The sequence below is a fragment of the Schistocerca nitens genome, chromosome 7, assembly GCF_023898315.1.
Source record: "Schistocerca nitens isolate TAMUIC-IGC-003100 chromosome 7, iqSchNite1.1, whole genome shotgun sequence".
In the NCBI taxonomy this organism is placed as follows: domain Eukaryota; kingdom Metazoa; phylum Arthropoda; class Insecta; order Orthoptera; family Acrididae; genus Schistocerca; species Schistocerca nitens.
Window position 1 is genome coordinate 467,727,825 of NC_064620.1, and position 24,589 is coordinate 467,752,413.

General features: G+C 39.0%; 1 protein-coding gene across 2 annotated transcripts in view; it reads right to left on the reverse strand.

Moving 5' to 3' along the window:
- LOC126195058 (protein Spindly-like) overlaps positions 1-23,268 on the reverse strand; it is a 138,913-nt gene extending 115,645 nt beyond the window's left edge. For both annotated transcript variants that reach the window (XM_049933504.1, XM_049933505.1), the window contains exon 1: positions 23,132-23,268. In XM_049933504.1, the coding sequence (XP_049789461.1) occupies positions 23,132-23,221 (90 nt within the window). In that variant the 5' untranslated portion in view covers positions 23,222-23,268. The remainder of the gene's footprint in view (positions 1-23,131) is intronic.
- Between the last annotated feature and the right edge of the window lie 1,321 nt (positions 23,269-24,589).

A 24,589-nucleotide genomic window follows, 5' to 3' on the forward strand; every position in this document is an offset into this window, starting at 1 on the left:
ATTTGTGCCAAGTAATATAAGAGCACAAAGTGGTAACGAAGTACCTCAATTTGGTAACCAACCAGTGATTACTAATAATGAGGAAAACTTAGTGCGATCTGGATCCAGGGCCGGGGCCCAGGTCATAGAGAGACACTAGGAGGCCTGGTTCATAGTAAGTATGTCAATTTCACACACAAAATACCTACAAAAGAATGGTTGTTACTGGAAGAACCAAGCTTGACTACCAATAATCCACAACCAATAATAGCAGGAACCATGGAGACTTCTGAACTTAACATATTTATAGATTCAGGGAGTGAGGTGTCACTCATTTCTAGCACGTTCTTTAGCGCAGTACAGACTAGAAATCACTTACCTCTGTTCCCAGTAATGGGAGTTGACATAGTTGGTATAACAGGAACGAAGAGCAAAGTTGTGAAACACAAAACCCAGGTGAACTGCCACATTGGAAATAATTCGTTTCGTCAGACATTGTTAATAGTAGAAAATATCAGTGGAGATGTATTATTTGGGTTATATTAGCTATTAGAATTTAAAGTCATTTTAAACTTTGAGGAAAATCATCTATGTTTTGGGAAGGTGGACAGTAGATATTGGGTACCATTTGTGACAGACAGCAACATTGGTAAACAAACTGAGTGTCAATGTCGACAATTAACTGCTACAGCACGATTGTCACCAGAGATTGATAATGTACGTCACGTATCACATTGAGCTGACATACAAAACAAAGTAAATGAATCTCCAATATTAATCAATGAACAAAAACTAGATTTATATAGAATTCTAATGGAATATGAAGAAGTATTTTCCAATCGTCCCGGTAATATCAGCGATTACATATATAAGTTTAAAATCTCTATTTTTCTGTAAACCATACCCAATAGCAGCAAGTTTGAAAGAAGCAGTTAAGGATTAAATTGACAAAATGATTGACAACAATATAATAGAATGTAGTTCTAGCATCATGAATAACCCTTTAGCAGTAGTAAAAACATTTACAGGAGGTGTGCGATTAGTGCTAGGCATTGAATATAGAGACAGAACGAGACACACTCATTAACACTGATGAACTGTTATCCAAATTTGAGAAAGCAAGGGTTTTTAGCACGATGGTCCTGACTGCGGGATATTGGCATATTAGGTTACATCCTAAATCAAAGAAGTATTCCGCATTTCTGTTTAATGGTAAATAGTATCATTTCAATGTGTTATACTGTTTGGACTTAATAAATCTCGGTATCAGTATTTATACGTGCATTGGACGAGGCACTAGGGAGAGATTTGTTAAAGGATTTAATAATACGTGTAGATGATATCCTCATAATCTCAGCTGCCTGCGAAGAACGTTGTCTTAATTTGAGTAAGACCCTGAAAAAAGTTTAAAGAAAAAGGTATTACACTGAAATTGTCTAAATCACACTTTGTGCAGCAAGAGCATAAGTTTTTGGGGCATATTGTAGAGGTACACGGGATTACACCAGATCCTGAATGCATAAAAGCTAAACGTTCATCCCCAAGAAACATAAGACAATTGAAGGGATTTATAGGAATGGCCGAATACTATAGACATTATATACCAAGTCAAGAACTGAACAACCCAAGAATTTTACGTTTGTTAAGAAAGGGAATACTGTGGGCTTGGGATCAAGAGGGAGATGATGCATTTGAAAACATCAAGAGAGCGCTAGTAGAATCACCCATACTACATCATCCACGAGCCATTTAAAATTTCAACCGATGCATCTGATTATGGTATCGCTGCAGAACTCTTCCAAGGAGAGAGGGATCTAGATCATGGAGAACATTGAACCATAGCCTTTGCTAGTCGTAGTCTGAATAAACATGAATTAAATTACACGGCTACAGAAAAGGAACTGTTAGCAATTGTATGGAATAGCCAGAAATTTCAAACACTAGTATGGCGGACAAAAATCCATATCTATACAGACAATCAAGCTTTATCTTTTCTAATGATTAGTCAATTGTTACTGTTGGAATTATGTAATACATTTATATCGGATATGAGAAAGTTCCAGAACATCATTCTAGAATAAGTTATATCGAGTATGTTCGAGAAGTATCGATTGTGGTGACAGCTATGTTTGTGTATATATGCGTGAGTGATGAGGCGCAATAGGTAGTCTTCGTGTGTCTTTTGTAAAGTGAACATTTGTATATTTTAATAAAGTATTTTATAAGTAAAAGTGTGAACGTGATTCAAAACAGTTACATAGTAGATTAATGTGATGGATGTTGTTCCTACAGGAATATGACATTAGGATACAGTATGTAAAAGGTCCTGAGAATATAGTACCAGATGCTTTGTCTATGTTACCTATAGATATGGAGGAATTTAAATGTACGGAAGGACCTGGCATAATTTTTGCAATTAACTTTATGACAGTAGAACACCTGTGCACCAGGGTACAAGAAATGGCTAAGAATAACAGGAAACATCCATCATGATCCTTATTTTACAGAAATCTTTGCTATGTGTATCGGGAATTCCTTACCTCCCAATCAAGCACTAAAGTGGAAAATTATAGGGCATGATTTATTTTGGAGAGACAGTATAACATCGCAACATTGGCGCATATGCATTCCGAAGTTAATGGAAGTCTAAAGTGTGTGATATGTTCATACAGGATATGGACACTCGGGACAAAGAAGTGTATAGCTCATATGAATAAGTTCCATTATTTTAAGAAGCTAGGACATAAAGTAGCATCTTTAATTAGGACCTGTGAAATCTGTCAGAAGGTGAAAGAGAGTAACACTCATGTTAAGTACAAAATATGTACAATTATTCCTACGTCGTTACACTACCTTCCAGCAGCAGATTTTTTTGGACTGATTCCTAAAGGAAAGGGAGGGGCGACATACACTTTGGCCATCATAGAGTGCTGGTCAAAGTATGTTAAGTTATATCTTATCAAAAGAGCAAACAGACGGTTATACACTATTTGCAACAGTACTTTCTGGAGGTAGGAAAACCAAAACAATTTCTCACAGATAATGGACCACAATTTGACAGTAATGAATTTAAAGACTTTCTAACTTGGAAAGATATTGGTCAAGTATTAATATCCAACTATAACCTGTCCTCGAATCCGTGTGAAAGAGTTATGAAAGAAATTGGAAAATTATGCTTCGCCTACCGCCATGAAAAGCATACTTTATGGGCGACAAAATTTAAAGACTTTGAGCTTATTTTAAATGAATTACTGCTTTTATCAACTGGATTAACACCTTTAGAAATAATAGGCAAACCTTTTGTAGGAGAATCTCTGATTAAAAGTCTGGGTGAAGTCAACGTCATCGAATCTATTAATATGAATGATTCCAAAAAATGTTTTTCTTGAAAGCTGCTTGGTAATCCTAGTTCTAAGTAAATAGGGAGAGCCATATCTGGCACATAACTATTGAAATAATTCCCGAATTTGTGAGAATACCATTCTCACACTGAATGTAAGATAATTAAGTTAAAGTTATTGAAGCATAATTTTCCTAGTAAACTGAATGGAATATTATATTTGTGGAAAACATAATATTGTGTGACTAGTTAAATGACTGTGATAATGGAATATATACTTTTATACTTGGTGCAGAATATTTTATACCTTTTATGAGATGTGACACACAGGGGAGGGTTTTTATCAACTTTGAAAGTGGGTGGGTATTGTAGGTAAAATCATGTTTTACAGTAACAAGTAAGTCATGACTAACACAAAACACACATCACACCTTTCAAATGACCCTCGCAAACAAGTGTGCCCGATTCTTCACCATTTGCCATTTCCATAGGGTTGCTAAGATTTTCTTCGGGGACCTCAAAGGTGAAGGTGGGAATGTCTGTTCTGTAGGAGACGATTTAACACCATAACTCCTCCGGCTTCCTACTCGGGTACCAGCAAGGTAGGGGTCCTGGGGAAGGGGGGTGGGAAGGGTTTCCTGTCTTTGGGGCTGTCTTCTTTCTCTTCTTTGATCTTAGCAACCACATCTATTTTTTTCCTTTCTTACTTCTCGTTTGAGGACCTATGTATTTCTCCATCTTTCCATATTCATCTACTTCCATCTCAGAAATCCTTCCTGGTTTCTGTGGTTTCCAATAACCTACTACTTATCTTCAAATAAGAAGGCCGAAGAATCAGGCTGCACAAACACACAAAGATACATGGAACCTGTCAAAAGGTGATTGAATATAGACGTTTAGGTACTTCACGTATTGGACTCACTAGAGGCAAGACGGGTTCATAAATTATGTGAGTGTTAAGCCAATTTTATTGCAGATGTACTTTATCAAGACCAACGGGAGACGAATCGATTGACTTGTAAACATTTCAATATTAATGAGAGAAATGGTGAATATGTTATTGGTGGAAGTTGAAATATACTAAGACTGAACTACAAGTAATCTTCGAGTACTGAATTATTTCAAAAGTAGAGTGTCTTATAAATTCCTGTAACCTTCGGAGAAGAAGGTTTTGGAGATCAACGGAGCCAGCAATCCAGAGAAGATCGGCTATGAAGATCAAGTAAGTCAACTGAATTGAGAGAGGTGTAAATTTTGCAATCCAACTTCACATCGCTTCAGGTTGTCTAAAGTGTTAGAGCTGGTATTCCTGTAATACTATTATGCACTCTCAATACTCCAAAACTTTGTAATGGTACCTATTTGTGGATTAAAACTTGAGAAGTAATGTTACTGAAGCTACTATCCTCGCAGGTTCAACAATTGGAGAGGGTGTTCTCATATCCCGTACGCCAATGATACCAACTGATGTCCTCATTCATCTTAAGTGACTTCAATTTCCAGTCAAGGTTTCGTTTGCAAAAATAAACAAAGTTCAAGGTTAAACATTCAAACGCATTGTGACTTCTTTACAATCAATGATTTTTACATTGTCAATTGTATGTTGCCCTTTCGAGACTGGTAGGTCAGAAATCCAGTTCATACTCTTACCACATAGTATTCAAAAAATGAAAAAGTTGGACACTCTGAAGTTTTGTGATTGTTTTGCACACAAAAAAATAAAATAAAAAACCAAGAACACAAGCTAAGGACTCTTTTTCATTCATATTCTATGTGAATGATTATAATTTCGAGTTCCTTGCATTCAAAGTGGGTGAAGCTGCAATGAGGAGCCGAAATTTGTGCCTGACAGTTCCCAGGGATGCCCCAGATCAGGACGTATACTCAATTCCCTTACATATTTAGCAATTGCAAAGCAATGGTTGGTTTACTTGTCAAGAATAAAATAAGAGAGCTAAAGTTACTGACAACTTACACAGAAATCATATTGCAGTTTTAACAGTCACAAGATATGAAAGGGAGGCAGTAACTGACAAGGGCTGTAGTCTACTACTCATGTTATACAATGTGTACAATGAGTAATGAGAGAAATTTCAAAATGATGCACTAAAAGTAGTAAATAAGACTTGCGATCTGGATAGCAAAACAAATGACACTGACAGAAGCGAAGAATATACGAGGTGCATTCAAGTTCTAAGGCCTCCGATTTTTTTTCTAATTAACTACTCACCCGAAATCGATGAAACTGGCGTTACTTCTCGACGTAATTGCCCTGCAGTTGTACACATTTTTCACAACGCTGACGCCATGATTCCATGGCAGTGGCGAAGGCTTCTTTAGGAGTCTGTTTTGACAACTGGAAAATCGCTGAGGCAATAGCAGCACGGCTGGTGAATGTGCGGCCACGGAGTGTGTCTTTCATTGTTGGAAAAAGCCAAAAGTCGCTAGGACCCAGGTCAGGTGAGTAGGGAGCATGAGGAATCACTTCAAAGTTGTTATCACGAAGAAACTGTTGCGTAACGTTAGCTCTATGTGCGGGTGCGTTGCCTTGGTGAAACAGCACACGCGCAGCCCTTCCCGGACGTTTTTGTTGCAGTGCATGAAGGAATTTGTTCGTCAAAACATTTTCGTAGGATGCACATGTTACCATAGTGCCCTTTGGAACGCAATGGGTAAGGATTACACCCTCGCTGTCCCAGAACATGGACACCATCATTTTTTCAGCACTGGCAGTTACGCGAAATTTTTTTGGTGGCGGTGAATCTACGTGCTTCCATTGAGCTGACTGGCGCTTTGTTTCTGGATTGAAAAATGGCATCCACATCTCATCCATTGTCACAACCGATGAAACGAAAGTCCCATTCATGCTGTCGTTGCGCGTCAACATTGCTTGGCAACATGCCACACGGGCAGCCGTATGGTCGTCCGTCAGCATTCGTGGCACCCACCTGGATGACACTTTTCGCATTTTCAGGTCGTCATACAGGATTGTGTGCACAGAACCCACAGAAATGCCAACTCTGGAGGCGATCTGTTCAACAGTCATTCGGCGATCCCCAAAACAATTCTCTCCACTTTCTCGATCATGTCGAGAGACCGGCTTGTGCGAGCCCGAGGTTGTTTCGGTTTGTTGTCACATGATGTTCTGCCTTCATTAAACTGTCGCACCCACGAACGAACTTTCGACACATCCATAACTCCATAACCGCATGTCTCCTTCAACTATCGATGAATTTCAATTGGTTTCACACCACGCTAATTCAGAAAACGAATGATTGCACGCTGTTCAAGTAAGGAAAACGTCTCCATTTTAAGTATTTAAAACAGTTCTCATTCTCGCCGCTGGCGGTAAAATTCCATCTGCCGTACGGTGCTGCCATCTCTGGGACGTATTGACAATGAACGCGGCCTCATTTTAAAACAATGCGCATGTTTCTATCTCTTTTCAGTCTGAAGAAAAAAAAATCGGAGGCCTTAGAACTTGAATGCACCTCGTATGAAATGCACACTGATAATACCAAGAAAAGTTTTCCTCAAAAATAGAAATGTTACAATCTAATGTAAACTTACATATTAAAAAGCCTTTCCTGAAAGTATTTGTCTGGTGCATAGCAATGTAAGGAATTGCAACATGGACAATAAAGAACACAAGCAAGAGAATAGAAACTTTTGCAATGTACTGCAGAAGAATGCTGATAATTAGATGAGTAGGTTGGATAACCAATAAAGTATTGAACTGAGTTGGGAGAAAGTATGTTTATGGCACAATTTGATTCTAAGAACGAGTCTGATAGGATACATCCTGAGGCATCAAGCAACAGCTAATTTGGTATTCGAGGAAACTGTGGGAGAGGCAAAACTAGTAGATAGAGGTATATCTCTACTAGCTTACATAACTTCTTATGTAATTAAAGATTTGGGTGTGAGTGGTCTGTTCAGTTGCAGAAGTAATTTTGACATGTTCTGGAAATAGTGATTTGAAAGATATGGTGGCAGGCTAACATTTCCTTACGGTACCTTGTAGTTTGCATTCTGCAATTCAAAACTGAACTGTAATACATGTAACTATTACAACATATAGGGAAGATAAGACTACAGAGCCTGTGGCCTTTCAAAGTTAGTTGATTGCTACTGCGTGGGAAAAACTGTGAGAAGGACCTTGTTGAACAGGCAAGGAAGAATGTGAAAAAAAATTAGATAATGATATTAAGGACACTACCCACCTATCCATGTAAAATCACAGGGTTGCCATAAGTTTCCCCAAGTAAAATTCCCCGATTTCCAAACACGTTTTAGCATTTTTTCCTGACAAATTTTCAAATCTCAAGGGTAAGTAAAGACATAAGTTGACAAAAAAATGTAAGGACTTCTGTATTTGTCACCTGTGTGAGCACAAAATCTTAAGTACTAAAAACATATCTGTTTTTAGATGGAGAAAGCAAGCCAAATTGTACATGTGTTTCATTAAGACCACTGTTTCATTTCAATAAAATGAAACACATTTGGTGACAAAAATACAGTACACATTTCCTTGTAGCTGCAATATAGATTTAAAATACCTTCACTGATTTCAGAAATAACTTCAGAAAAAAGGAGGCCTCTTTAAAGAAGTGTATAATGCAAGGAAGAGTTGTGTAAACCACCAGTATAAGTGACTACCAATGAAATGTTGGTTCTACTACATTCATTATTGTCTTTTATTACCCACTGTGTTACGTCTATTATTTAACAGGTATTGTGTGATTTTTCTTTCAAGAAATATATGAGTACATAGCGTACAAACTGTCACAATTTTCTTCTTCTTATCGTCCATACTTTATATATCGGAAACTACTTTCGAAGAGCCAAAATGTACTACAATGAATAAAATGTCTATAAAATGGTGCACTGTACAATGTACTTGCAGTAAGACAGTCGCAATTCCTGAAATCCATCGCCTATGGCCTCTGGCCTGCTGAGGAGCACTCAAAATCTGCCATATTATGCCACACACAAACAGACCCTGATTGCAATCAGATCAGTGAGACTAGATCTGACGGGCAGGGCCTGGACATTAGTAGGAAACAACAGGCTTCAGATTGGTAGGATCGATCCATTAGAGATACTCCCAGAAATGGCCAGCAGTTTTGGCCCGTAATGCAAATCCACTTGTAGCCAGCTCTTCACATGTCACAGACACCATGTTGATGAAATGAGGCCACAGTGATTAACCCATGCAACAGAGCAACAGATAATGTGTGCAAATACTCTGAGAATCAATACTAATGAGGATAGGAAGCAACTCACTGTAAAGATGGTCACTGAGCCACAGACAGACAGACTTGGAGAAAAGACAATCACACTCAACACTTAATTTTCAGCCATAGCCTGTCAGAAAACAAGCACACAAACATTCACACAATCACTTAGACACAATTCATGCAAACATGACCATCAGCCACTGCATCAACAATCTCTGAGAATCAGATCCAAACAAACCAATCCTCATACCCCCCTGCCTCCCGTCAGCAGCTGCTAGGATAGCAGCAAGAAGTGGTGGCAGCACTGACTGCAAGCTGAAGGGAGTGGTGGGAAGGGGAGAAGCGGTAAGAATGAGGGAGTAGGGAAGCAGCACACATACTTAGCTGCGGCCCGTCAGCGACGATACACAACAACTCAGTAAACAAACCATTTCATCTACTGAGACAAAAAACAAGATTTTTTCCAGTGTTTATTTTTTTTTCTTCAAATTTCCCAGATATTTCCCTGACATGTTTGAATTCCCTGATATTCCCCGATATCCATAACTTGTGGCAATTCTGAAAATAATAAGAATCTCATCCTGCTATGCAGTGTAATTGGCTTGTAGCAAGTCAAAAAAATGGCAATGAGGCATTGATGATGGATGAAGGCTATTCTCACAGTTTCCAAAAGAATCTGGCAGTCACCAATGAAGTGGCCTTCCAAAAACTGCGTGGAAATTTGAATAGAAGTCCCTTAAACTTGAGAGTTCCATCAGCCATCTGTTCGCCATTCATTAAAACCCCTTGCATTTAACACCAATAGCACAATTAGAGCAGTAGCTGTCCACCTTACGACAGGTTCTTTTCCGGTTGTAAAATTGGACTAATTATATTTTAACTTATTCTCATGCTAGATTCAATTATACACACAAGAATGTGATGCCTAGGTATATGACGTACTATCTGGTTGTGTATACATAATCAGAACCTGGTGCATGGTGTGGCACTGCACAAAAGCACTTGGGGGTTCCCACTTCTTATTCTGGTTTCCAAGGGTAGAGAACTGAAGGGTCAATCATTACTTCCCACTTCTCTTTTATGGAGGTGGGAGGTGGTAGCATAGCTTTCAGATGCCAAAGCTCAAATGAAGTACATCATTAGTTTTTCAGCAAGAATGAAGGGGCAAGTGGCATCCTGATAATTGTTGACTAGTGCCCATAAACACTGCATTATTCCATCGAGTTTTTCTATACTTGAAAAGAAGTACAGTGGTTATGAATCTTTTCAAACACCCCATGTTTTATGTAAATAGATAATAGGATCAGGCTCCCAGTCTTTTGAAGTACATCCTCAATGGATGATTTTTGTCACACTGAAGTGCTCATCTGAATTTTTGGTGGTTCCCATGAATAGAGGTTCAGGCATTGGGGATTTCATGGAGGGAAGGAGGGATCATTGCTAGCAGCAGTGGTAAGTCAGAAGACAGCTTCACTTCTTTCTTGGGAGGGAGATCAGGGGGTAATGATATGGTGGAGGTGTGCCAATGAGTGTTCTTTAAATTCCACACTCATGTTACGTTGGTAGTGCGACATAACTGACAGCAGGGAAAACTACAAACAAATTTCCAGTCACGCAACTCCAAGATGTTAAATATTCCATCCTTTGGACATATGGGGGGAGGGGGGGGGGGAATAGTATGGAGGATGATAAAAAAATTAAAAATTCTGGCATTCTATGGGCCAGAGAGAGGAATGTCAGATCTCTCAATCACGTAGACACATTAAAGAACGTCAAAACAGAAATGGAGCGATCTGGGTAAGATAGAATGGGAATTAGTGGAGTGTTGTAGCAGGAAGAATACAGTTTCTGGTCAGGTGACTACAGAATCCAATAGGGGTAATGCAGGAATAGGTCTAATAATCAACAGGAATGTGAGTGAACGAATGTGAAAAGCTTAGTGGACAGGTCATCACAGCCAAGATAGACACAAAGCCATGACTCACCATAATTCTACATTTATATATGACCACTAGCACCACCGATGATGCAATTGAATAATGTATGATGAAATAAATGAAATTATTCAGTAAAGTAAGGTAGTTTAAACTTCCACTGTTATGGGAACCTGGAATTCGCTGGCAGCAAATGGATGGGAAGGACAACTAGTGAGAGAAAATGGATTAGTGAAAGAATGAAACTGCAAGTCATCTGGCAGAATTTGCACAGAGTATCACATAATCAGCTGTTTAAGAATCATGAAATAATGTTGCCTGAATAGAAGACACCAAGACACACAATGGCTTCAGCTGGAATACATATGACAGAGATTTTAATACCAGAGTTTAAACTGCAAAATCTTTACTGGAGTAGATGTGGCTCAGCCATAATTTATTAGCTGTGAAATGCACATTAAAGCTTACTTTATTGTCAAAAGGTAGGAAATTCAGAAGACGGGATATGAACAACTAGAATCACCTGAGTGTGTCAGAGAGAGGATTTGGCAACGATTCAGAAATAGTTGAAAGAAAGACAACAGGAGATAAATGGGTAGCTGTGAGAGAAGAAATAGTTAAGGTAGCAGAGGATAAATTAGTCAAAAAGACACACCAGCTGAATTCCTTAGCTAATACACAAGATATTAAACACATGCAAGCAGAAAATTTAAAAACACAGTATATATATAAAGGGAACAGATCTAAAACATTTGGCTGACAGCAAGTGCAAAATGCCAAACTAGAAATGGTTAGGGGAAAAAACCTGTAGAAACATCAGAGTCTCTAAGGAAAGATCAATTCTGCATATACAAAAAGTAGTTACTTCAGGAAAAAATCTTTGGATGGAGAGAAGTAACTGTACGAACATTAGAAATTCAGATGGTAAGCCACTACCAAGCAAAGAAAGGAATGCTTAAAGGTGGAGGAAACTATAAAAGGGAAACTTGAAGGCAGTATTACTGAAAGTGAAGAGCAAGTGAATGCACAATTTTCGTGAAGTCTTCTACAGAAACTAGGTGCACATATGACTGCCTGTTATGTACATGCGTGACTGGATGATTTTTGTTGATCATGCTACAGGGCTTGAAGATGACTATTGAGGAGTCTAAACTGATAGCCTAAGTAAAAAGCTATAAGTATAACGGCTGTTGGAATATTATTTTTACAATTTGTCGACCAGCCGCACTCCCACATGTAGCTGGGCAACATTAATAAAAAAGTTGACTTTTTAGCTATTAATCTGTTGCTAAAAAGTTAATTTCATTAAAAGTTAAAGCTTCACTTACAGGATATTTATCAGATGTTAATCATTAAATAGAAATGTTTTGGGTGTAGTGAAATGAGCAAATGAATCAAATGCATTATCATTGCTTAAAAAAAATGGTTTGGGAAGTTTAGGCAGGACATAGAAGATAAAAAACAGTTCAATCATTTAGTTTTATAACTATTTAGTTGTCAATATTAAATTATGGAAAAATCAAAATACTGGAGAATATGATAGTATTTGATTCTCTACGCATATTTTCCTTAACCGTTAATGTCCCAGGTGCAGTCTCTCAGACCGCCAGTGTTTATTGTCACTCTGTTGCTAATGCGTAGGGTAGGGTAGTAGTTCTTTCCTGAAGCTGCTGTGATTTCCTTTGCCAGTTGCCACTTGAACGTGACTTGTACCTATACTATTACTGCTTTTTTTGTGCTAGCAGTCACCCAGATCACACTACCGTTTTCAAATTAAATGAGCGTGTGAACAGCAATGTGTGGTATTGATTTAATGTAGTAGTATTTCCCAATTGGGTGATAATAGGTGTTGTGTAGAGACCATGGAGCCTGGGGCAGCTCTAAGGACTGTGTGCGTCAATTATTTCTGTGGCATTTGGGTAACTATAGACCGTAATTTTTTGAAGATACCACAAAGGCTGCCCAGGAAGCTACTGAAGAAGTTAGTTACATTGTGAATGTTGTGGATGAGGAAGTGCTCCATATTCCTTTACTTCCGAAGGCCACATTCGTGTTCAGCTGAGGCTATGGAGTGAGAACCATACCAAATATTAAAGTTGTCAACAAATAGCCCGCATGTGACTAGAGGTCATGAGCCTCCGATGGTGACGAGAAATAGTGTGACACTAGGGTGCCCTGGAGGACGCCATTCTCTTGGACCCTTGGGAAGTTGAGTGAAGTACCAACTAACCAGGAACAAGTGGGGAGAATAAACTAACGAGTAAAAATCAATAGAGGGTCTTAGCTCCAGTCTTGGAAGGTAAGGAAAAGGTGATGAAGTCAAATGTTTTATGCGTTACGTAGGTCCAAAGAGATTGTAATGAGATGCTCGTGTTCAGAAAGACTGCAGGATTGCCGTTTCCAATCTAACCAGGTTTTCACTGTGGATGTCCCTCTCAGAAGTTACACTAATAATGAGACAAAAGGCCCCAGGATAAGAAGTACACAGCCAATGGGCAACAAGCCTTCCACACAGTTTGCAAAGCATGTTGATGACACTAATTGGTTAGTAGTTGTCAAAAGACATTGGGATTTTAGTTGGGTTAAGGACTGGAACGATAATACTATGTTGCTACTGTGAAGCTAAGATACCTTCAAGCCAAATATGGTTGCAAACCCCAAGTTGAATAACATTCAGATGTTGGATTACCGGACTATGAACTGAATCTGGGTCCGATGCCAGATTATGAGATGAAGCAACAGACTGAAGCAGTTGTCAGTCAGTGAAAGGTTCATTATATAACTTGGCTTGGTCAGGGGAAGTGCATGTGGACAGTGGAGGAGGATATAGTGGGATGTCTGTAACTTCTTGTTTTTGTAGGTTAGCTGGATAAGAAGAGGATACCTATGCTGTCACAAAGTGGGCTGTAAGATCTTCATTAAGAACCGATGCACTGGTACAAACACTACCCTGAAGGATGAGGCATGGAACATTTGTTGATCTTTGGTGGCCCAGGTGGTCCACACCTAGGAGGAAGAGGTATGTGTTCCCAATGAGGACACTCAGCACTCCCAGAATTCCTTCTTGATGCACTTAGTTAGCTACCGAGCCTTAGCATGAATCTGAGACACCACCTACAATCTTGTCAATGCAATCTGACTGCAGGGTATCAAGGTGACTGCAGGGTATCAAGGTGACAGCAGAAGTATATAACTGCCTGTTGGCTCTTTGAAGAGCCCAATGTGGTAGCTGGTTCATCGGGTGGTCACAACGAAGTGACAGGATCACTGGGAAGTGCTCACTCTCCAAGGACCATCATGGAGCAACCAATGCTGTGAAGCCACAAGAGATTGTAGGGCTGAGAGCCTAAAATGTGCCATTAGCAGTACTGAAGTGGGTACGACTACAGACACTGATCAAGATCAGAAAGAAGATGGTCAATCAGAAGATCCCTACCAGACGAAATGTTACTTCCTCACAGGGGGCTGGTGCATGTTATAGTCCCCACGTGGGAGAAAAGGGCAGGAGAAGGAGGGGGGGGGGGGGGAGCTGTTGGTCATCTCAAGGGAAGTAAGTGCACTGACTGGAGGGAAATAAGTTACAAATGTTGATCACTGGGGTGCAGTTGTACCATTATTGCTTCTAACGTGGCACAAATTGGAATCCACTTATTGACATCTGTGCAAACCAATGTACAGACTCTTCCAGTCCCCCTACCATCGCCAGTAGAGTTCCAACAGAATTTACAATAACCACAAGGTGTTAGGGAAGGCCATCACTAAAGTGAATTTCTTGGAGAGCAATACAGACTACTGAATAAAAGGTAATTAGTTGTTGCAGTTCTACGAGGTGCCAGAAGCATAAATTACAGCTCCATTGGAATACCATGATTGGTTGGTTTGGGGAGTAAAGAGACCAAGCAGGAGTGTCCTGGTTAGGAGAGATGGGGCAGGACAGGTCATGTCCCAAGATTACTGTCACTGATGCAGGCAGAACATCAACGAAAATAGACTCAGAATGCAATGGTGTAGGTGATCTGGCACTTCCAGGGTCACCAAAGTAGCCTCCTCCTTATGTTTCAGAGCTTTAGGTGGTTGATATTCTTGCAAGATCTTATCGTCTGTGAGTGTGGGGACTGATTAAGAGTAGGCAGCCCTGGGATTCTCAGGCTGTGGCTCCTTCAACCATTGGCCAGTGCTAGGTCTCTGATCTGAGGGTTTCCAGGGAGAGTGGTCCAAAGAGAAAACTGTGTTGCCAATAAATGCTGAGGAGGAAGCTGCTTCTCTTACTGGGTGTGGGAAGTGGTTCCACAAGATGGTGTCACACAAACTAAAGGAGTGCAGGGAAGTAGAAGATCTAATTTGGAAAAAAATGGGATAAGGTGGGTGATGGCAATGACTTTTGTGCAGTTGTTCATCATGTTGACAAGATGCAAGCATTCACTTTTTCTTGTCTCAGTACACGACAGGCAGTAAAGTGATTTACATTTTTGTAAGCCAGTGAACATGGAGGGTGGTGGTCAGTACATCTGGCACACTAAGGTGATTCTTTACAGATATGTCCTTCACGGAGCGATTGCCCACAGTTTCCACATTTTGGGTCTACCATGCTGCAGGATGACATACAACCAGACTGTAAACATTGGGAACACCTGACAAGCAGCAGGACATAAGGTTGTGTCAAACCAATCCACAATAACTTTACCTTTTTCTGGGAGGATATTTCCTTAAAAGGGAAAAGGCCAAAGTGTGTGTATCTATCCAGTTATCCTTGGGACCCTATTGTGCACATCGGACAAAATGTACACCTTGCCATTCGAGATCAGATCTGATCTCATCCCTCAGGAGTGTAAGGTCTCCGAAAGATAATTACTTGCACCATATTCAAAGTTTCATGTGGGAGCAATAATCACTGGTGTGTCACCTAGTCATTCTATTACATTCGTTGACTTCACAAACTCTAAACCAAACTGGTACACTGGGTTGCAGGATACCTCCCATCTGCTTTGACTCTTAATATAGCAGCGCTATACCGCAATGCGTTTTGTGATGTCACTGAGCCATAGTGTGTGTGTTTTGGGGTGGAAATTAAATGCTGTTGTAGAGGGCACTTTGTATGAAGAGGTGGTGTGCTCCAGCAGTTTAATTATGTGGTGGCGATGTGTTTGAGAGGTATGTTGTCACTTAGTGTGCTATAGTTGTCATGATGTGGAGTGTACGAAATTACGTGAAGGCACAGTGGAACATGTTATGCAGAATGTTATCATACAAAACAGAACATGTCGTAAAATTTAAACTGTACTCTTAGGTCCCTACAAAACTATTGAGCAAGTGGGTCAATGTTTTTAATTAAATCACGGGAGGAGGCTGGTGAATAAATTATTATTAGTATATAGAACATGTGACTTATTAATAAACACTGATCCAACTGCACTTTCTCATCATTCAATTAAAAAACATTGATCCACTTACGTTTATCGAAAGCTATTTTTCTTATGGGTTCCACCACCTTGTCCTATTTGACTTATAATTTGTCATGTTCACTTCCCATCATTCACCGCACTCGCAGTTAACAAATGCAACAGCAAAGCTACTGACACTGTGAGGGTACATTTACTCTACAGTTGAGCTATACAGGTGAACTGGAAATTGGTATGCTGGCGTTTGTAGTTATAGGGTTTTATTGTGATCCTGGTCCTAGGGTTGAGCTATATAGGTGAACTGGAGACTGGGATACAGACTTTTGTAGTTGTGGCCGGTGGTGGTGGGGGGTGGTTATTGATATCCTAGTCTAGGGTTCAGCTACAAAGGTGAACTGGAGATCGAAATAGTTAGCATTGCCAACTAACAACAAAACTGAATATATGCACTAAAAGGTGATGTGACAACAGCCATTAACATTATGTCACTGGCCAAAGCCAATGAGTCATATTGAACATTTTCAATATGTAGCTAACTTTGATCTCTTCTAACTCAGAAAAGCTACCTCTAACACAGTTTGCTCAACATAAGTCAGAAACAGTACGTTTTATTCTGTGAGGTAACTAAATTTAATTTTGGCATTTTTTCAGGCAGGCAAAAAAAATAAATAAATAAATAAATAAATAAGTCTCAGATGTGTTCGTGCAAAATTTCGTGACTAAAGGAATGTAAATGGTTACTGTATTCATCCCTTTCAAAATTGTACAACTGATTTTGATGACAAGAGAAATCCTATTACACATCACTGACAAGGGAACCTCCGTATCGCACCCCCCTCAGATTTAGTTACAAGTTGGCACACTGGGTAGGCCTTGAAAAACTGAACACAGATCAATTGAGAAAGCAGGAAGAAGTTGTGTGGAACTATGAAAAAAATTAGTAAAATATACGAACTGAGTAGTCCATGCGCAAGATAGGCAACATCAAGGAGAATATGAACTCAGGAACGCCGTGGTCCTGTCATTAGCGTGAGTAGCTGCGGAACGAGAGGTCCTTGGTTCAAGTCTTCCCTCAACTGAAAATTTTACTTTCTTTATTTTCACAAAGTTATGATCTGTCCGTTCGTTCATTGACGTCTCTGTTCACTGTAATAAGTTTAGTGTCTGTGTTTTGCGACCACACTGCAAAACCGTGCGATTAGTAGACGAAAGGATGTGCCTCTCCCATGAGAACCGAAAACATTTGATGGCAAGGTCATAGGTCAACCGATTTCTCCACAGGAAAACACATCTGATATATTCTATACAACACTGGCGACGGCATGTGCGTCACATAACAGGAATATGTTGTCGACCCACCTAACTTGTACACTTAGCGAATGGGTAAAAAGATTCTTCTACCTTGCCCGATTTAGGTTTTCTTGTGGATGTGATAATCACTCCCAAAAAAGTGATGAAAACATAAGAGTTTGTCACACAAACTGAAAATAAAAAATTAAACTTTTCACTCGAGGGAAGACTTGAACCTAGGACCTTTCGTTCCGTAGCTGCTCTCACTAACCACGGGACAACGGCGCTCCTTGACTCCCATTGTCCTTGATGTTGCCTATCATCACATGGACTACTCAGTTTGTATATTTTACTAATTTTTTTCATAGTTCCACACAACTTCTTCCTGTTTTCTCGATCAGCTCACAGATTCAGACAAGTACATTGTACAAACAGTTCACTGCTAATCTGAAGAGCTCTCTTTGACCATTGACTTGTATCCATACATGGGACCTATTGCCACGACTATTAGATGGAAATCACCAAGGTACCTGATAGCCAGAGAAATTCAGATTCAGGTGTAGCCTTTTTCAGAGATTCCCAAACCTGTTAGGAAATTGTTTGAAAGAGGTTTCCAACTGTCACACTGGGCTGCTTAGTGGACACAGTTAAATCTAAGACCAGTTCTCTAAAAAACCACAAAGCAGTATTTTATCAAGTACAGCCACATGTGTTTATCAGCTGCACAACTGGTTAAAATGTGCATCAACTATATGAATGAGCATATCTAGGAAATTAATGTCTACCCAAAAGGCATTCATGAACTAGCAGCTTTTAACTGGCCAGCAGTCCAACAGATATCCCTTCTGAGTAGTCAGTGGAACAAATGTGAATGGCCACAATGATGCATCAAGTAATCATGTATCTTATTCTCCAATTGAGATTTCATAAATGTTATCAACCCATTTGCTGTTATCATAAATTAGATAACATTCTGAGCTAGATGTAAAGTTGAAACTCTGCATTCTGGATGATTCCTCTGGAGTTTGAACTTTTGGCAACGAATAACATCACAAGTTTCCAGAAACTTATTTCACCGGAATCCTACATAAACCATCTGGATAAAACTAGCAATTTTCCCTTGTTCTAACTAATGTGGATACACATGAAAACTTTTCTTCTTGGCTTACCAATAGAACTGTCAGCCTTCAGCAAAAATTTATTTTATTTCTGTCAAATTTTGAGGACAAAATGTGGATGTATCATTAACTGTAAGAGTAACTTTTCAGAATATTCCTCACGGAGAACAGCAGTCTGGCAGAAAGTATTCTAAAAATAAGCATAAACAGTTTCAACCACATTTATTTTTCTTTTTTTTGCTGAGACTGTTTGTGCACTGTGTGTGTTTAAAATGCACTGTAAGAATTTGGTTTTCTTTGAAATGCTATAAGCTAGCCTTTGCAGTCAGTCATTTGACAATTCACATGTGCATATAACACGCAAATTCACCTTAATTAGTACTAAAGTAGTTCCGGTCAGCTTTTTGTACCAAAATTTTGGTGTCAATGGAAGTGTCCAATTCCACCTGTTTGTTTTGACTCGTGACACAATAGTGTTGTGTTTGACGTAATTACAGAGAGGAGTTTGAGTTGGTTGTGTTTGTAATTTATGTAGGAATGTTTGATTTTTAGATTTTTCTTTTGGTTTTATTTCTCGTCATTGTAGGTGTTGGTTTTTTGTATCAATAGTTGTAGTTGAGAGAAATTACTGATCACAAATTTCATAGTTTTAGCTGTAGATGTTGGTGTTTTGGTATCGTCAGCTGAGGTTGAATTATATAGATCAAGGGAAATGTCTTATTCCAATTTTCATAGTGTTAGTTGTAGGTGGTGGTGTTTTGTTACCATCAGCTGCGGTTGACCTATACAGGTGCAGTGAAGTGTCAGATTCCTGTAGACTTTGTTGGTGTAGTGGAATGTTGTAATATTGTTTTTTTCATCATATTGTCTATTTGGGGATTGGCGTATTTTTTAAAATGTTATATTTAGCTTGCCCCCACCATAAAACCCCCAATTTTCCACAGTTGTCTCGTTAGTTTGATTGTATTTATGGAGGGAGATGTCATTTATACAGGGTGATTCAAAAATGCATGTAAATATTTTAAGGGTGTATTTGTGAGGTAAATATAAGACAAAAATGTTCTATAAATGTTTTTCCATAAACGTTTAATTCCAGAGTTATCGTTAAATACGAAAGTCATGTCCGTATCAAAACGACGGCAGTGCAAGCAGCAGGATGCCATATTCTGGTACGTAATTCACATACGTATCTCCCAACAGTTGATTCGAAACTGCATGAATAGTGTTTGTTTTTGTTTGCACGTGATGTTTACTCCTACTGTACGGAAGATGGCGCTGATGTTGTTGGTAACGGAAAGGTACGTCCTGTCGTTCATTCATCGTCGGAAGGCTAAAGGTGTCGTGCACATGATGTACTCAAACAGTGAGTATGCTGATATGCACCTTGTGTATGGTGCAGCAGATGGAAATGCACTTGCAGCAAGACGAAGGTACAGTGAGCTGTTTCCAGGAAGACGGTTACCAAGTCATCAGACGTTTGTATCTGTGGACAGACGTATGCGGGAGTATGGCATTCGTCCTAGGCCACATTCAGGTCGACCACTTGAGCATGCAGTGAACGTCGAGGAACATGTTTTGGACCTGGTAGACCAAGATCCATCTATCAGTACGAGACAAATTAGTGCAGCTGTACGACTTCCACAATCTACTGTATGGCGGCTGCTTCGGAGACAACAGTTGCATCCATTTCACCTGCAAAAAGTGCACTAATTGACACCTGAAGACTATCCTCGCCGTCAGCAATTCTGCCAGTGGTTACAAGAGCGTCATTTGAATGATCCAATGTTCATTCGGCGGATATTATTCACAGATGAGGCCATGTTTACTCGTGCGGGTGTAATCAATTCGCATAATATGCACCAGTGGGCTGTCGAGAATCCTGGCGCGAGAATTGTGCGTGGATATCAACATCAATTCTCCATAAACATTTGGTGTGGTATTGTGGGGAATTACTTACTCGGACCTCATGTTCTGCCTCCAAGGCTGAATGGGCACGCGTACTGCGAATTTTTGGAGGGAGAATTGCCTGGATTGTTACAGGATGTCCCTCTTGCAACACGAGCCACCATGTGGTTTATGCACGATGGTGCTCCCGCCCATTACAGCCGCAACGTAAGGGCGTACCTCAATTCTGCGTATCCACATCGATGGATAGGTCGCGGAGGACCAATTGCTTGGCCAGCCAGATCACCTGACCTGAACCCTTTAGACTTTTATTTATGGGGCCGACTAAAGACATTGGTGTATTCTTCTGCAGTACCGAACAGAGAAGTGCTACAACAAAGAATTGAAGGTGGTTGTGAAATTATTCGTGGAGAGTTGAACGGACTGTGTAATGTGCAGAGATCATTGATGCGACGAGCACGGGTCTGTCTGCAAGTTCAGGGACAGCATTTTGAACATGCATTGCATTAAGATTTGTGCAAATACAGTACAGTACAGTACAGTCTGTAAAATGCTTCAATTTTCCTTAGTTATTGTGCATTGCTGTAGTTCAATCAACAGGACCTAAATTAATACAGTGTTCGCGAGGAATTGTTTCAGTTTGTTACGTCACGTTTATTTATCAGTTTGCGTTGTTAGTCCAAATGCACTGTAATTAAACTGTGAACTCTGGGAATTAAATACCTTACGTTGTATTGAATGTATTATCCTGTTTTGTTCATAACTCTGTAATAAGCCAAGTATGGAAAAAATTGTATAGAACATTTTTGTCTTATATTTACCTCACAAATACACCCTTGAAATATTTACATGCATTTTTGAATCACCCTGTATGTATTTTTGTGTTTGTTGCCGTGTCTATGTAGTGACATCATAGGCGCCATATAAATGATATCATGGGTCAAAGCTGACGGGTGGTATCGGACACTTCTGTAATCCCAAATTTTGGAAAAAGTGGATAAAGTTTTTAAAATGTTTGAGTAGCTGATTATCACTAAAGTAAAAAATTCAGCTGCAGTTCAGTCACCATGTGCTTCATTAGGTTGACTAGTTATGCCACAAAATGCCAACATTTATGGTGTCACGCCTCAGTTTATCACTTACACTGCAGCTATTTTTGAGCAGCACTCCTGTATTTTCAACCAAACAAATCACTGTGAAATGTACAGTTGGTAGCCTGCTTTCCAAATGAAAACCTTCTACAGAATACTGTTAAACAAATGCACAGTTTTCTGAAAAATCTAAACAAATTTTAACTTCTCCAGAGTTCAGCTTTTCCTTCAGTTCTACAATACGGTCAGCAATGTTTTGTATACAAATTACATATGAAATCTTCAGCATGCCATTATTTACTCTCCAGTGGTACACAATCTGTCTGCATCCACTATTTGTACTAGATACCATCTTCTGGATCAATATCACACAAATCAGAAGGGTGCAGTTCTAGTACAATTTTTCCTCGACAACTGTCACCAATGATGAATGCATTATTCTTATTTTGTGGTGTGTACTGCCAAAAGTATTAATTTTTTAAATTATTTTGGACTGATGACATTCTGATGAATGGAATACACATGGAGTGTATTCTGAACCACAGTAAAGTAACATGCCACAGAATATGGAACAGGCAATTTCACAACAAAAGTTATCGTGATAAGCAACAAATATCTAATTCAAATTACATGGTAGCACTCACTCACGAAATTTTTACCCCATCAATTCAGAACCGCACACGATATTTAATCCCTAGCCAAAGTCTGCTGAAGTCATCATCTTAAAAATAATCAAGGTCTAATTTCTACAGCACCAGAAATAACTTTGGTAAACTTTTTTTTCCTGGTGCAACCAAAATAGCAACCTCTTCAATTTTCTTGCTGTTTTTGCTTTCTTTTTGATGGGCCAACTTTTTGGTGCCCATCTGAATTGTTAGTGTCACTTGAAGTGCACATTTTTAAGTGGGGATAACAGTTCACTAGTCTAAGATTTTTCTTGCCATCAAAATAAGTTTTAAGATTATGAAGTAGCACTATGCAAAAAGAACTGTACTTATTTTATTACATCTTGCAACAGCATATGTACGATAATTTTGGATAGGCCTATTCGGTATCTGAAAACTTCCCGAAACTAAATTATGGTGTCTTGCTGAGAGAAACGGCTGTTTCTGATGAATGGTTGAAAAACTGCATTAGCGATGGGTGTTACAGGATGAAGTCGTCTGGTAAACAATACGATTTTTGCTGTAACCTGCACGAAATGAACGACTATTACAAAGAAAATATACGACCGACGCATACAAATGTACCATACAAACATAAAATATGACGTCGCATCCAAAAACACATACTGATGGCTCGCTTTGTTCATTGGAGAGTTCCTATTATCTTGGAATCCTCCACTCCCAAAATTTTTTTCATAACAGCAAATAAAGTAGTAGAGAAGTAATTCCTAAATTTAGATGTTACTATAACAATCACCTCAGGAAATAATTCTACGTGAACTTCGAGCGTACTCGTTACAATGGAATTGACACTTTTCACTACTCCTGGTGCTTTAAAGCTATATCAGAACTCTTAAAACCTTATGCCTTACAATACTTAACATTTAACTATTCAGTGACACATATGAGACCCAAAAATGACGAAAACGTTAACATCTTTTGTGTGAAATTTCGACATGCCTTATTTACAAGAATCCCTTAGGCCAACTACTAAGAACTAAGAAATTACCTATAACAAGTACTGGCAGATAAATAAAAAAAATTGACCAATATGTAATAAAATAGCGCGAGATTCACTTATCACAGAACGACCCAATCTGAAATGTAAAATTGTCTAAGAACAAATAAATGAAACTAATTCGAAAAATCAATATGACTACTCAGATTTACCTCCATATTTTCCTCTGGAAACAATAGTACGGATTTACGGTACAAAGTTATTGCAATCAGCAGAAGAAGGCACAACAAAATCACAAACATACGAAACTTCAAAAACCGCAGAGTTCAAATTTAACCTCCATCCAGAGAGTTTCCTAAATCAAAGACGTAAACACACAGGGTGGCCAAGTACCCAATGTCAATTCAATTTTCCCTCAAATATCATAGAATTTACCACAAGATCAAGATCTCTCCCACACATTGAAAATTTTTTGGAAATATATAAGAAGGAAATTGGTCAATTAAAGGCCTACTAAAATATCTTAAGTATGAATCTATATAAACTATCTCATGAAATCTGATACAGTACATATTAATTGTGAACTTTCATATGCTTGTAGATGACTTTATACGAACACTAGTCCAATCCCTTGGCTTGTAAGGCCGACCCTACGAATGAAACTGCATCGAGAGCTTCATCACCTGTTTCATTCCTCTTGTCTGTCTTTACATTATTCATTATAGAGACGAATAAAGTAATGATAGTACCAATTTTACAAGTTTTCCTCAGTCAGTAAATTTCAATTCATCAGTAACGTTTTTAACATCATCTACACGTTGCGACATTTCATCTACTTCTATTATCATTAAATTGCTTGTCTTCCTTTCACCAAAAAATGGGACAACAATGTACACCGTACAGACACGTTGCTTCCAATGACATATTTACTAAAATATTCAGTTAAATGTCATACTTCTGTAAGCCAGATCTACCCTTTCCCAATGCTACAGTAAGGCACAAACATCTCATTTCCTTGTTCATTGAATCCCTAACTGGCAAGCTTCTCTGTATTTCTTCAACGGCAAACAAAAAATTCCAAATATCTCTTTCTGATTTCATTAACGCCGAAGCAGATGGATATTTCAGCAACGTTTCACACTCGAGCTCTAAATACACCTCACTGAAATGAAGGAAGTTTCAAGGAAACACGTATAACTATTTCAATTTCTTACTGCACTCTTACAAAAAGTTTAGCCGATTTCTATTAGACGTTTAACAGTATTTTCTGGTAGGCTACGAATAAGAATCTTCTGACTCTGGAAGAGAGCACTGAAATGGTTGTAAAATTAAGGCTATATTTCAGAAACAAGGGGTAAGCTTTGGTGTAAAAGTTATGTTGGTCATTCAAGATGAAAACAGAACTTTTTATTTGTCCTCAAATGCAGAAAACAGAACTTTTTATTTGTCCTCAAATGCATCTACGTTACAAAAAACACTGTAAAGCGACCACTTATTAATTACGTGGCACAAGCATTAGTGCATTGCAAGCCTTCATGTAATTGCTGATTTCGGTATATTATGCTTTTCCATATTCATAAACTCTTGGATCTCAACCAAATGTGCACAACGCTTGGAACTACGAGACAAGCAAGGAGATGAATTTCTCAGAAGCTCTTCTGGTGCACATG